At 46.8% G+C, this 12,073-nt stretch overlaps 3 protein-coding genes across 3 annotated transcripts; all 3 read right to left on the bottom strand.

Annotated features, from left to right (window-relative positions):
* Nucleotides 1-2,238: 2,238 nt before the first annotated feature.
* On the bottom strand, nt 2,239-3,335 carry N7500_002269 (putative C2H2 finger domain protein; the record flags this gene model as incomplete). Its single annotated transcript, XM_056673415.1, has 4 exons — nt 2,239-2,845; nt 2,911-2,990; nt 3,040-3,231; nt 3,282-3,335. 4 exons carry the CDS (start codon nt 3,333-3,335, stop codon nt 2,239-2,241), a joined length of 933 nt encoding a protein of 310 aa, XP_056533940.1.
* Nucleotides 3,336-9,124: 5,789 nt separating this feature from the next.
* Nucleotides 9,125-10,338, bottom strand: N7500_002268 (sucrase/ferredoxin-like domain-containing protein; the record flags this gene model as incomplete). Its single annotated transcript, XM_056673414.1, has 2 exons — nt 9,125-9,859; nt 9,946-10,338. The coding sequence occupies 2 exons, from the start codon at nt 10,336-10,338 to the stop codon at nt 9,125-9,127; spliced, it is 1,128 nt and encodes a 375-aa protein (XP_056533939.1).
* A 250-nt stretch (nt 10,339-10,588) lies between these two features.
* N7500_002267 (uncharacterized protein) lies at nt 10,589-11,833 on the bottom strand (the record flags this gene model as incomplete). Its single annotated transcript, XM_056673413.1, has 1 exon — nt 10,589-11,833. The coding sequence occupies one exon, from the start codon at nt 11,831-11,833 to the stop codon at nt 10,589-10,591; it is 1,245 nt and encodes a 414-aa protein (XP_056533938.1).
* Nucleotides 11,834-12,073: the final 240 nt, after the last annotated feature.

Raw genomic sequence — 12,073 nt, 5'->3', positions numbered from 1 at the left:
ACCGACAGGCCGGGTCTTCCGAGGTGTGTCCAGTTATCCTCCGGTATTTCCCTGAGAGAGGAAATTAGTTCGATGCTTCTGGAGGCGGGATCTACCGGCCCTTTCATATTCCATCCGCATTCACCGAGTTCCACTCTTGATGGATTTGGCAATGGCCCCCTGTATTGATCTGCGTCGAAAGTTAGTGTCACTCGGCAGGCCTTGGCCGCAAGTCCGGAGTCTCCGCGAGTGATACTTTTTCGAAAGGGAAGAAAAATTCCCACGAAACAAAGATCGACCGAAAAGCGCAGAATCACAAAATCAAGATTTGGATTTCAAATCGGAAATAGTCTCCGCTTCAAGTAGATTGATAGTTTTATTCCAAGAAAGTAAAGAGATGCAGATGTCAAACATGAATGTATGGAGTAGGGTACGGAGTAATTAAGCCAGTAATAGATTGACATTCTACGGAGGATTGATGGGAGAATCTCTTTAGTCTCGTTCTAATTTTTTTATTTTTATTTTTTGTTTCATTTGACTGGAGATTGAATATTTGAATTAAGGCTACTGCGTACTCCAGGAATATTTCCCCTCTCATTTCTCGATCCTTACTGGCTAGATCGTATATACCATGTTCTCAGCATGTACCTTGTACCTTCGAAGCCCGTATACATAATCAAATAAACCTACACAACACCCCAGAAGGCGTAATAGGTGTCTCACAAAGTGATCGAGAGGCGGCAAACCCTTGATAAACGAGATAAAGAAAATTTCTGTTCGCCACAAGGCCCTTCCAGGACCATGTACAATGACCAAGTACCCCGTAACCCCCACGGACTTGGGGTGTCTGATTTGCTACTAGCGGTGATGTGTTTTAGCCAGAGTGCAACACTCCTGCTACCTTAGATCAACGGTTATGTACTATGCAGAACAAGATCCTAGTCTGTATTGGTAGACTAACCTAGTAGAGATCCTTACCGGGATAATCCACCAGGATTTGTCTAGGTACTCCGTACTAGACATGGAAAAACAAATTGCTGTTGCATCGGGAACTCGGGAAGAGAAAGCGAAAGCAACTCTGGAAACTTGCTCAACTGTGTTCTAATATTATCATCATTTTTAGGGGGATTGAGTAGTTGTCAGATTACCCCATGAATTATACTCTACAGAGTAGATAGTAAATAGTTATATAAATAGAAAATCATTGCCCAGATGGCCCTTTAAAGTGTCAGCATAAGAAGTCAAAATAATAATGCATAATAATATGATAGGACCCAATTCTAGACAGGCAAGCGAGAACGAGCGCACGAATTAAAAAAAACCACGCTGTCTTTGTTAGCGAGACAGGGTTGCGCTGCTGAAATTTCCCTTGGCCCTTAGCCTTCCTTGGCTTTTCCAACACCTAGAACTCCGAGGAGGGAAATGGGGCCACCCATGTATAAATCCAGCGGGGCCTAAAAAAAAAATAGAAATAAAATAAAATATATACAAATATGGAGAAGCAGAAGGGAAAAAGCCACGAGTCATGTACGCCATGCAATTTATTTTATTTTCGGACCGTGTGCCAACCTAGGCATGGTATGACATTCTAACTAGAGAGATAATGCCCAGACAACGGTGTGAGATAATACGGGAATAGGCTGAAAAGAGCGGGAAAGTAAATATACGTGGAGTAGAGGAAGAGAGTTCAAAAGGCTAGGTCGTTGATGGAGCCAATGAGAGTGGATTTTCCATCGCAGTAATATTCCTGGGAAGACACTAGTCGCAGGAAAGGGAATGGCTGGTGATATATGGGCACTATTGGAATGATGATTGATGACCATACACTTGGTAAAGAAATTCTTCGGGATCTGGGTGGGAAAAGAAAAAAAGAGTCGACCAATCCTCCCAGAGACAGGGAATATAACGTCAAGGAAATTAAAACGAAAAAAGAATAGAAAAAGGAAAAAAAAAAAAAACACATGCCATGTTCAGGTATCAAAACAAGATCGCCAGGAAAGGAAACACCATTGTCTCCGTTTAAAATGACAATATATAGAAAGACATAGCACAATATCGCAAAGGGGAATCCATAAGAAAAGCGCCCAGAAACCTAGAAATGGAGCATAGATGGGAAAGAAACAAGATAGAACCACAGGGAAAAAAAAATAGATGCCTGATTTGAAATTTCCCCCCCTCCAAAATTTCAACCGGAAAGCAGAAAAGTCGTAACGGGCATTAAACACGCATTGGATCCACAAATCTAGGTGTAATCCGCTCTTAGCCGCCTACTCCCAAAAAGCCCCAGTCAGTCCCCTCCGCTTGATTCAAGAGCCGGGAGGCTTGGGGTTTGTACGCATAGTTTGATTGGTATGGAACCATGATTGACTGCTCGGAGGGCAGTTGATGGCCTTGAAAAGACGGATGTTGATATTGTTCTTGGATGTAGTTGGTGCGTGGGCTTGTGTCGTAACGCGGTTGCATCATTTGCAAGTATTGTTGCTGGTGGTGCTGCTGCTGTTGATGTTGTTGCTGTTGTGGATGTTGGTGTGGATGCGCATGGTGTTGTGGGTGTGGCTGTTGGTGTGACATGTTTACCGGAGAAGTTCCCGGTACATTCTGGGACACGATCGGAGGGGCAGTTTCATGAACCGGTACGGCACCCATCGGCACACTCTGGGGCGAGTAAAACTCATGACTTGGTGTCGCTGATTGCGGGTAATAAGGTTGCTGAGCGAGCATATACTGCTCACTAGGGACTGAGACTGATACGGGTGTTTGGTGGTAAGAGTGCTCGGAGGTTGCATCTTCCGAGGATGGTCGGGTCAAACTCCCTGGAGGGTGGGAGCGGTGTTGGTGTTTGGTGAGGGTGGTTTTGCGACAGAAACTGCAGTTTCAATAAGACAATTAGATAGTGTGTCGACTACCTTTTTTTTTTACCAAAGCACATACCTCCGTTCACACGTAGGCTCGTGGCATATATATGGCCGCTTGCCCGTGTGGATTCGGCGATGGCGGGCCAGACTCGATGACTATAAGAGATTAGGAAATGCGCATCCTCGATTCCAAGAAAGTCCTTACATCGGAGAATGCCTTCTGACAGCCTTCATGGTCACAAACATGGGGCTTCTCGCCAGTGTGAGTCCTCGAATGTACGGTCAAGGCACTCCGCTGAATAAAGCTCTTGTTGCAGTCCTTGACGGTGCAATGATACGGCCGCTCATTGGTATGAATGCGATAGTGGCGACAAAGATCCGACTTGCGATTGAATGACTACAAAGATCAGGTTAGGATGAGAAACGATCGAGGGCTGAAACACCGACCTTTCCACAATGCTCCCATGTGCAGTTAAAGTCGCGCCCGCTACCTGGAGCCATGGTGCAAAGAGAACGAAAGATGTGAAGATACACAAAGGGGAAGAGGAAGAGGGGAAGGATGTGATCGCATATGCGCAGGAAAAAAAAAGGAAAAAAAAAGCAAAGGTAGTCAGACTATGCCATGCGAATGGGTAGTATAATATAAGAGGGGAATATATATAAAGATCCAGAGATAAAGAAGAGGGGGAGCCTCAAGAGTATTTTAATGAGGTTTTAATAGCTGTTGAAGGGGGAAGGAAAATAACGGCGCGGATAGGACCGTAGTATACTGATATTTTTGGGGGGGTTTTTTATTATTTATTATATTATATTATATTTTTATTTTACCTATTTTATATATTTGATACTTATTTTTGGAAGGTACCAGGTACCTCATTTATGTTGCCATATATACTACTCCGTGCACCTATCAGAGACCTAGATATGTACTCTTTCCTTTCCCCTTCCCCTTCCCTTTTTTTTATGTTCTTTTCTCATGTACCACATCGGAAAACCAACTAATACCTGAGGCAATTTATTTCTGTACTAATTCCAAAGTTTCTGTGAAAATGGAAATTGCGATAGCCCATTGAAAGATAGAAACACCCCCCACAGTATCTTATTTACCACTCCACTTCCAGATACTGTATATAATACACTGTATGTAACCCGTATCTGATAAAATAAACTTCCCACCCTCTTGGCCCCCTTTACTCCGTAATAAACAGTTGAAATAGAGGGGTATTACTCCGTCAACTGTACACCTTTTGATTGGTTTTTTTTTCTTTCTTTCTTTTTTTTTTTTCTCAGCTACTTGCCAAGCCTATTAAAAGCATGATATCATACTCCGTACACTCTCGGAAATTCAGCCATTCAAAGACTCTGAAATAACACAAGCCAAGCCACCTTAGCCGCGGCCGAACTGCTCCGATCTACTTTTTAAAATGAAAGGTCAACATTAATAATATTCACCTAAAAACTTTTCCTTCTCATATACATCTACTCTCCCAAAAGGAACTATGGCATCCCACCGGATTTTTAAAAAAAAGCCCTTTGCGATGGAGTTGAAAAAAAAAAAATCAGAAGACTGCAAGGGATGACTTATGACGCGGCATCTGCATCAACGGCGATAACTTTGGATTTCATCCCGATCAGGTACCCCAGCTCATCCCGCTTGTCCAACCCGAACAGCCCCAAGGCTTCGGGTCCCATTTCCTTAAGGTTGGGGCTGTTCCCGTCTCTCCACTTCGGTTTAAATTATATCAATCTTTGATTCTCAGGGGAATTTCGTTTTCTCATAATCCGAAGGTATACAATGCATTCTTCATAGATGCAAAGGGTGACTCTCTTCACCGTACTCTGTATACCGTCAATCATTATAATTGCTTTTTTTTTATCGACGTACCGGATGATCATTTGGCTTCAACTTCCTCTTCGCCACAAGTTCGTCGAGAAATGGCTGTTTACTATCTACATCTCGCCTCTATAATTCTAGTGGCAAACCATATGAATTGATCAGATAGCTTGTTGCCCCGCCACAAGGTATGCGACGGGTAGCCTCGGTTGGCCCAGGATGCCTCGATTGTCGGTCGTAAGGCTCGACGAAGGTGTCGCAAGAAGCTTCGATGTTCGCGCGACGAATGCGGTGAGGATCACAGGCAGGAATACAGGCATGAGTATGCTAGAGCATGTAGTGTCCCTCATTGGAAAGTAAGAAGCACAAAAAGAGACTGGGGGCGTTGGTGGTAACTGCTCCTGAACGTGGCAACCCACTCGCGGTCATCTTAACAGCGGGGATCTTCTGATCCTATAACCTTATTACGCCGGAGGAATGTCAGATGCTTTGTAGCTTCCCTTTTCTTTTTCTTTCGTTTTGTGATCGACAAGCTTTACATAGCACAGCCTAGGTATGAACGGAGTACTCCGTACTCAGTACTCAGTAAAGCTTTGCCTAATGATGTGTGGCGGATCGGGTGCCGCAGTTCATCTAGCGGAAGTCTCGTTCAAATGACCAATAGTGCTGCCTTCATGATATATCCGGATCTTGATGATGCGTGTAGTGTACGAGGCAAAGCATGTGCGGGTTCGAGGACCCACAAAAAAATCCCTATTAGGAGTTACGGATGCAGCCCATTTCAGCCATTGAGGTAATCGAACATAAAATCAAATCAAAATATACTTACTTGAACTGATATTGGGAAGAAAGAGTATATATCACTTGAGCATTGCTAGTATAGAGATGAAATCCAAAGAAAGGCTACTATGTAGTCAAAGTATACTCTGTACGGAGTACGGAGTACTGCTTGCACAGCCTATGATTTTCTCCTGAAAGGTCCAGACTTGCAGATGCGCTAGATTCAACACTATGAAAGCAAATTCCGTCAACAAAAGATCACCGAAATCCCCGCCGATCAACCCCCTAGGGGATAAACTGCGACAATCGTTGACCTTGTCGGCCATCGGTTCGCTAGATGCACGCTAGATGAAACGGTAATCGTTCTGCCAAGCTATAACATATGTTGCATGCCTAGGTTGATTAGGTAGGTACGACACAGCATGCATGCTCTACTCGAGGCACTCATACATATCTACACATTATCATGCTGTGAAAGCACAGCGCGGCTGGCAAGCTTGACGCGGAAGCAAAAACCAAATACCGGTGTGCTTGCATAAAAAGAAATCAGGCACCAGTCAACTATACCCTAGAGTCTACCCTCTGCATTCTTTGTGTGGACTAATTTCAATTGTGGAGTGAATCCTCCGAATAGGGATGGGATCATTTTGGGGGGGGCCATATCGTATTGGAAGAATGTCCGTCTCAGAGTAAGATTCACCTAAGATATATAGAGTTGGAGAAAATGGAATTAGAAGCTCAAAAATTGTCAAGCTGCATGAGCAAGGACAATGGCTTTCCGCTAGGTTAGAGTTAGAGCCTGTTTATCTCCTATTTTCCTCCGTTTTTCTCCTTTCTCAATGAGGTGATGCTCTAGGAAGCTCTACGGAGTACCCCGCATTCCGTTTCATCTTGGCGAAGAGATATGACGCCGTCAGCTCTCTGATTTGACCCATGCAAGCCCTCCCCTTCTGGGGCTTTGTGGCTAAGCCACTAATAGTGTTGGTATCTGTAGGTAATGGCTTGTATACGAGGGAAATCTTATTAATGTACTCTATACGGAGTACTCCGTACAATATTGAAAAAAAAAGAGGTGAAATAGGCAGATCGGAATTATCTCACCTCTATGGCGATCACCCATGTGAAGTACCGATAGCGACGAGTTATGTTGTACATAAAAGTCAACCCTGGGTTGAATTCTCCAACCTGACCTCCAAAACACACTCCACACGTTCCAAAAAGCCACTAAATTAATATCCGACGCGCGCATGGCGACGCACTAATAGGAGAAGCTCGCCGGCCTATCCCCCACTCTAGGATCAAAGGGAGCTAAGAAGCCAAGTGGACTCTGGGTTGGTAATCTCTGGCTGATGAATCCACAAGATTCTCCACCGAGAGACGGTATGAATGTGATATCATGTTTCTCTATGATAATCTCCCCACCCTCAGTTGAATCAGTAGGCCATGATTGCTTTGTATGTTGTGCTCTTTAGTTTACTTGCCCGTCGGGATCATTCTCCGCCATATTGCATTCTCTTGCTTTCGTTGCGCGAATGTCGGTCAACACTCGGGGTTTGCTCTCCTATCTGCGCTCCAACGATAACTTACCGGACTAGGATGTTGGGGCTAAGGATGAACAGCCACCAATTGATCCCTTGCAGGCATTTTGACTCCAGTTTCCAAAACAAAAAATACCAAAAAAAAAGGTCAGCAATCACCGACTGTTGGTTCGGAAGGCCAACAGCGCGAGAAGTGAGAAAGAAGAGGAGAATATGATCAAATCATCCAAACTTATTCCAAGCCCCTATCACAGCTGACAGCAAAGTTAATATTTTTTGGTACACCTTACAACTCGGAGGTCTCTTACCGAAAAAGACCTCATCTCCGGGTTCCTATCTGGTAACACGAATGTATACTGTATACAATATAGGAAGAGATATCATATCGGGGAGGGGAATGACGTCTTGGAATGACCTCCATCCCCCGCAAGAAAGCAAAGCACAAAATTCCCGCATCCACCATTGTCCCGATGTCTGTACAAGGGGGCCATGGAGATACGCAGCACAGGGGGAAACCGTTGGCTCTATTCTGTGCAATCACCGTCTCATGTTACTTTCAAACAAGCCCGGTGGAGCCCAGGGCAGAACGAGAACCCGATGGCTGAGGGATAGCGGCTTGTAGGCTTGGCTTCCCAGACCTGCATTCCCTTGCTAGTCATCTGATGTTATTGCTCATTCAAGGATATGATGTTTTCCCGTGGGGAATGGCTTCGTGGATTTCCAAGACCGTCTCGGCCGTCGGGTACGCATGCACGCCTTGCTGCAACTAACGTGGGTAATATGGAGCACATTCGATAGTGTGGCCTTATATCTGCACTGTGGTTTGAGATACAGTGCAGAGTCAGTACAAGGGGAGAATAGAATGGTCTGACGAAAAGGCAATCGATTTTGTACATGAATACACAATTTCGTACGCATGAGTCAGTAAAATTGAGCACAGCCCACAGGTCCCGTTGTGGACCTCCAGGGCGGTCCAGGATGTTATGTAAGCGAGTTGGCTTGCCCGGGCGACTTCGGGTCCCCGAGGTCAGACTCGGCCGGGGGCCTGTATTATACAACATAAACAACATACAATAGCCTCCCAAGGGCTCCGGGACTTCCAAACTTGGATGCCAATGCTAAGCAATCTACAACTCTTTCGTAAGTTTCTCATATGGTGCGGCCGTTTCTATCCGAAAAGTCGGGGAATATTAGGGATTTACAATTCAGTAAGCCCATGGAAGTCTTCGATATGTACGACTGTGTTGATAATCCGGCAATGCTTCTTTAGTCTAGCACTGGAATGACTTGCAAACACCGGCCTTGCAGTTGACTCTGTATTGCACGTGCCTGGGCGTGGGAAAGTTGCTTGTCGAGGCTAGTATATAGTTCATTCGCATGAAACGTATGATCATTAGTCAAGCGATAACTGATGTCTATAGGAAACGATATTTCAAGTAAAATATACTCGATAAAGAGCAAGACTGATCAATGGTTAATGACCACACATGTACTTACCAACGTATCCTGTTCATGAGCAATGAGGGGCAGGGCTTTTCTTCCCGAGCTCTCAAAGCATCCGAGTGTACTTCTCCCAAACCCAAGGCCTACGGAGTTGAAACGGAGACTCTAAGAACACCCCCAAGCTTCTCGTGCGAAAGGAAGGCCATCAATCCAACTCGGGACCTTTCCCTTGGGATTAAGTGATTATGTGACACGGTTGGAAAAACGTACAGGGCATATCAAGGGTATGAGGATGAGCTTGGTTTGGATTCAATACTCAATACCACCGTGTCTTGCTATACATTATTGGTAATCATAGAGAAGCTACAAAGATTCGAACAACGTGATCTTATCAAAGCCTCACACCATGAGCACCTCTGATTCTCAATGGTTGTGGAGAATGCAGAGTCAAGTAATACATGGTAGATAGAATAATACAATATAGAGCACTGGCGGTTCTAGATGCTGACATCGTAGCATAGACAGAGATCTGAATTCAGGGACAGTGCTACATATAGACCAATAAATACAAAAGCACAAATGACATATAACACAAGATAAGCCCACCATAGTAATATGTGTCCGTAAGGTATCTTACTATATCCACTCTACAAACTCCAAAATTCCAACCAGCCCAACCCAGCCCAACTCTAACTTTACCAACTCGTCAACCCACGCTCACGATCAAATCCAGCCCGCAGCTGCCGCCCAGGCTTGAGCAACTTGCCCTGCAAGACAGTATAACGAATGATATTCTCACACTCCTCCGGCCGCACACGTGCCAACCAGATCCCCTGCGCAGCACCCTCATCCTCGACCTGCCCCTCCCCATCCGCAGCAGCACCGCGCTTGTACCACTCAAAGTCCCGGCGGCGGTACACAATCACATTTGCAGAGTACTTGTGCCCACCGACATGGCTAATGAAGTAGATACCCACACCACCAGGCCGCTGGTCGTCCATATCGCGGTACAGACCAAGCGGGCGCAGGTGGCGCTCGAACTCGCGGCGGAGGAGGGGCGCCGATTGCCCACAGCGCGCGTCGCGAGTCCGCTGCGAGCAGAGCAGAATTACCGCTGCGTGCGGGCAGGGGTGCGACCTGAGGGATGTGGTGATTGATGTCGTGGACGGGCATGGGAGCTCATGTGTTTGCGTAGGATCTTGGTTTGCATCTGCTGATTGCTCCGGTGGGGGTGGGATTGCGCCTAGTGGCGTTGTTGTTGTCAGTGACCGGTTGATGAAGTTCTCGATCAGATCTGGGACTAGCTGTGGGGTGACGTGCTCCACGACGGTGAAACTCGGCAGCAGGAGGACGTTTGTTGGCTGTTTGCCCGCGTCGGCCATATGGTATTCGTCCGGGACGGGCATGTTTGATGCGGACAGTTTAAGTCGCTACGGTGAATTTCGAGGCTGGTGTTAGCTTCTCTCTGTATACATCGGTTTTGGTGGACAAAGAGGGATGGTAGATATTATCATACCCCGTTGCTCGGTTCCAGTCCTCCCTTCTCAATGGCTTCCATGACGCTCCCTTTCTCATCTGCCACATCTCTCACCCAATCTGACTTGCCAGTTGCGACAAGCATATGCGTTGCCCATCCATTGACTTGTCCATATAGTTCGTCTTGTTGATCGACATCGAATTTGGCGGGGTACTTGACTGTGCATGTCGCGCAATCGTGCAGGCAGTCTTCGCCGTCTACCGCTGGGTCTACATTTTCAAAGAGCTTATCACTCGACGAGATTGTTTGAAACCCTTCGGCGGCGAGGGCGTTGTCGCCCACAGCGTCGGTAGTGATGTCGGTCTTGGAGGAGGCGAGGGAGACGTTGGAGGAGTTAAAAAGCGAGGAAGTCCCTCGGCGAAAGAGATGCATTATTACAGGATGTGAGTGTATTCTTCAATAGTGCGGGAAAGGAGGATAGGTGCCAGTTTCTCGTTTTGTTATGATGCGTTCGTCAAATGATAAATTGATCTTATCAATCGTTTTGCAGGTCTGCCAAGTAATCGGAATGTTTTCCGCCTGACTAAGTCCGCCCCCACTCCAGGGCTCCAGGGCCTGTCGCAATTGGATCTCCAAATGACGTTGCTCTATAATTAATATACAGGGTATGAGTGTGATCAAATCACTGCCTACGTCCAGCGTAGTCAATTATGTATGGTAAATCTGTTGCATCTCCTGGCTGCGCCAAGCGAATAACACTCCCTCCGGAACTGCCAGATCGGCCCGATGCCACGCGTCGTAGAGACCTCGTAGAAGGTGTGCGAAAAGGGCTTCTTGCGTATGATCCGTCATCTGTTGACAGCCCCGAGGCAGGACTCTGCATTGCAGGTGCAGTGTCGTACCCGGACTGGGTCTCCCAGGTAGACGCATTCGAGGCGCGAAGACTGTTACTCCGCATGGACCCTAGAGCCCCATCGTAACCGTATGTCCCTACAGTATCTGTTTCTCCCTCCTCATCCGAGGGACCGATGGCAGATTCGCTGTAGGCTCGTCGGTAGCTTGCGCTGTCGCGAATTTCATCCAGTATCGGTGGTGCAAGAGAAGTCATTCCTCTTAGGATCTCTGCGAAGAGATGCATTAGGTCTCGGAATTCCGCCTCGTGTAGATCGCGTGGTGAGAATCGGGCTCGTTCGTACAGCGCAAGGAAATCCACACCGAGTTCTGGCGGATATATAGCCCCGAGGGACGTTAGATGGCGGATGTATTCTCTCAGACCCATTGAGGCTGGACGTTGCAATACCTCTACCACACGTGTATCCGGGAGAGAGTGTGTTGTAAGATCGCCTGGCGGATCGAAGGGGTATGGGGTGGCAAGTGATAATGAATCAGCAGGGGCAAGAGAGACAGCTTTGGCTTCAATCAAGCTGGGGAGCTCCTGTATGACTGTGCGATATGGTAGGTCCGGTAAGTCTGGCGAAGCAGGTGAAGACCAGCCGGGGTGCTCGACATAGCCCCATGGGGGTCGTCCGGGGTCAATGAGAAGCGGTTTGTAGTTTTTGAAGTTGTCCTCGTCGGTGGAGATATCTCGCGGGTGGGCTTGATACGCAATAATAGCGCTACGGACGAGACCTTCCTTCACCAGTCGCCTAACGCTCTTGCTCACATCTTCCTTTTCGACGGGAATCCAGGCTTTTGGTATGCCTGTGAGTGCACTCCGATTTGTGTATATACGCGTCGCATATATGAGGGCTGCAAGTATAAAAGTTATCACATACGCGCCGATAATGAAAAAGACGTTGGTCAATCGATTCGTCTCGTAGCATTGGTAGATGGCGTCGGCTGGTGTGAGGATGACGAGGCAGAAGAGGATGATGGCGAAGAAGAAGAATCCAGTTGTGTTGAGAAACCGCTCAAGTCTGACTGCCATGACTTCCCGTGTGTCGACTGCACGACATTTGGGTGAGATTTACCGGATCTCAGCCATGAAACGCGAGGAGCGAGTATGACGGGGAAGCAACCTTGGAACATCTACGGTTCCGATAAGGATAAGGATTAGAGTGGGACACGTGATATGGGTGATATGCCTTAGGTAGGTAACTTCCCGTTCGGTGGATTGTCGACAGCAGACATTGCCAGTGTTCACTCCGAGGGAATTCCTTTCGTTTCA

This window comes from Penicillium coprophilum (assembly GCF_028826855.1).
Source record: "Penicillium coprophilum strain IBT 35676 chromosome Unknown utg000002l_segment0_segment1, whole genome shotgun sequence".
In the NCBI taxonomy this organism is placed as follows: Eukaryota; Fungi; Ascomycota; class Eurotiomycetes; order Eurotiales; family Aspergillaceae; genus Penicillium; species Penicillium coprophilum.
Note: the sequence above shows the minus strand (reverse complement) of the source record. Positions and strands in the feature narration are given on the sequence as shown.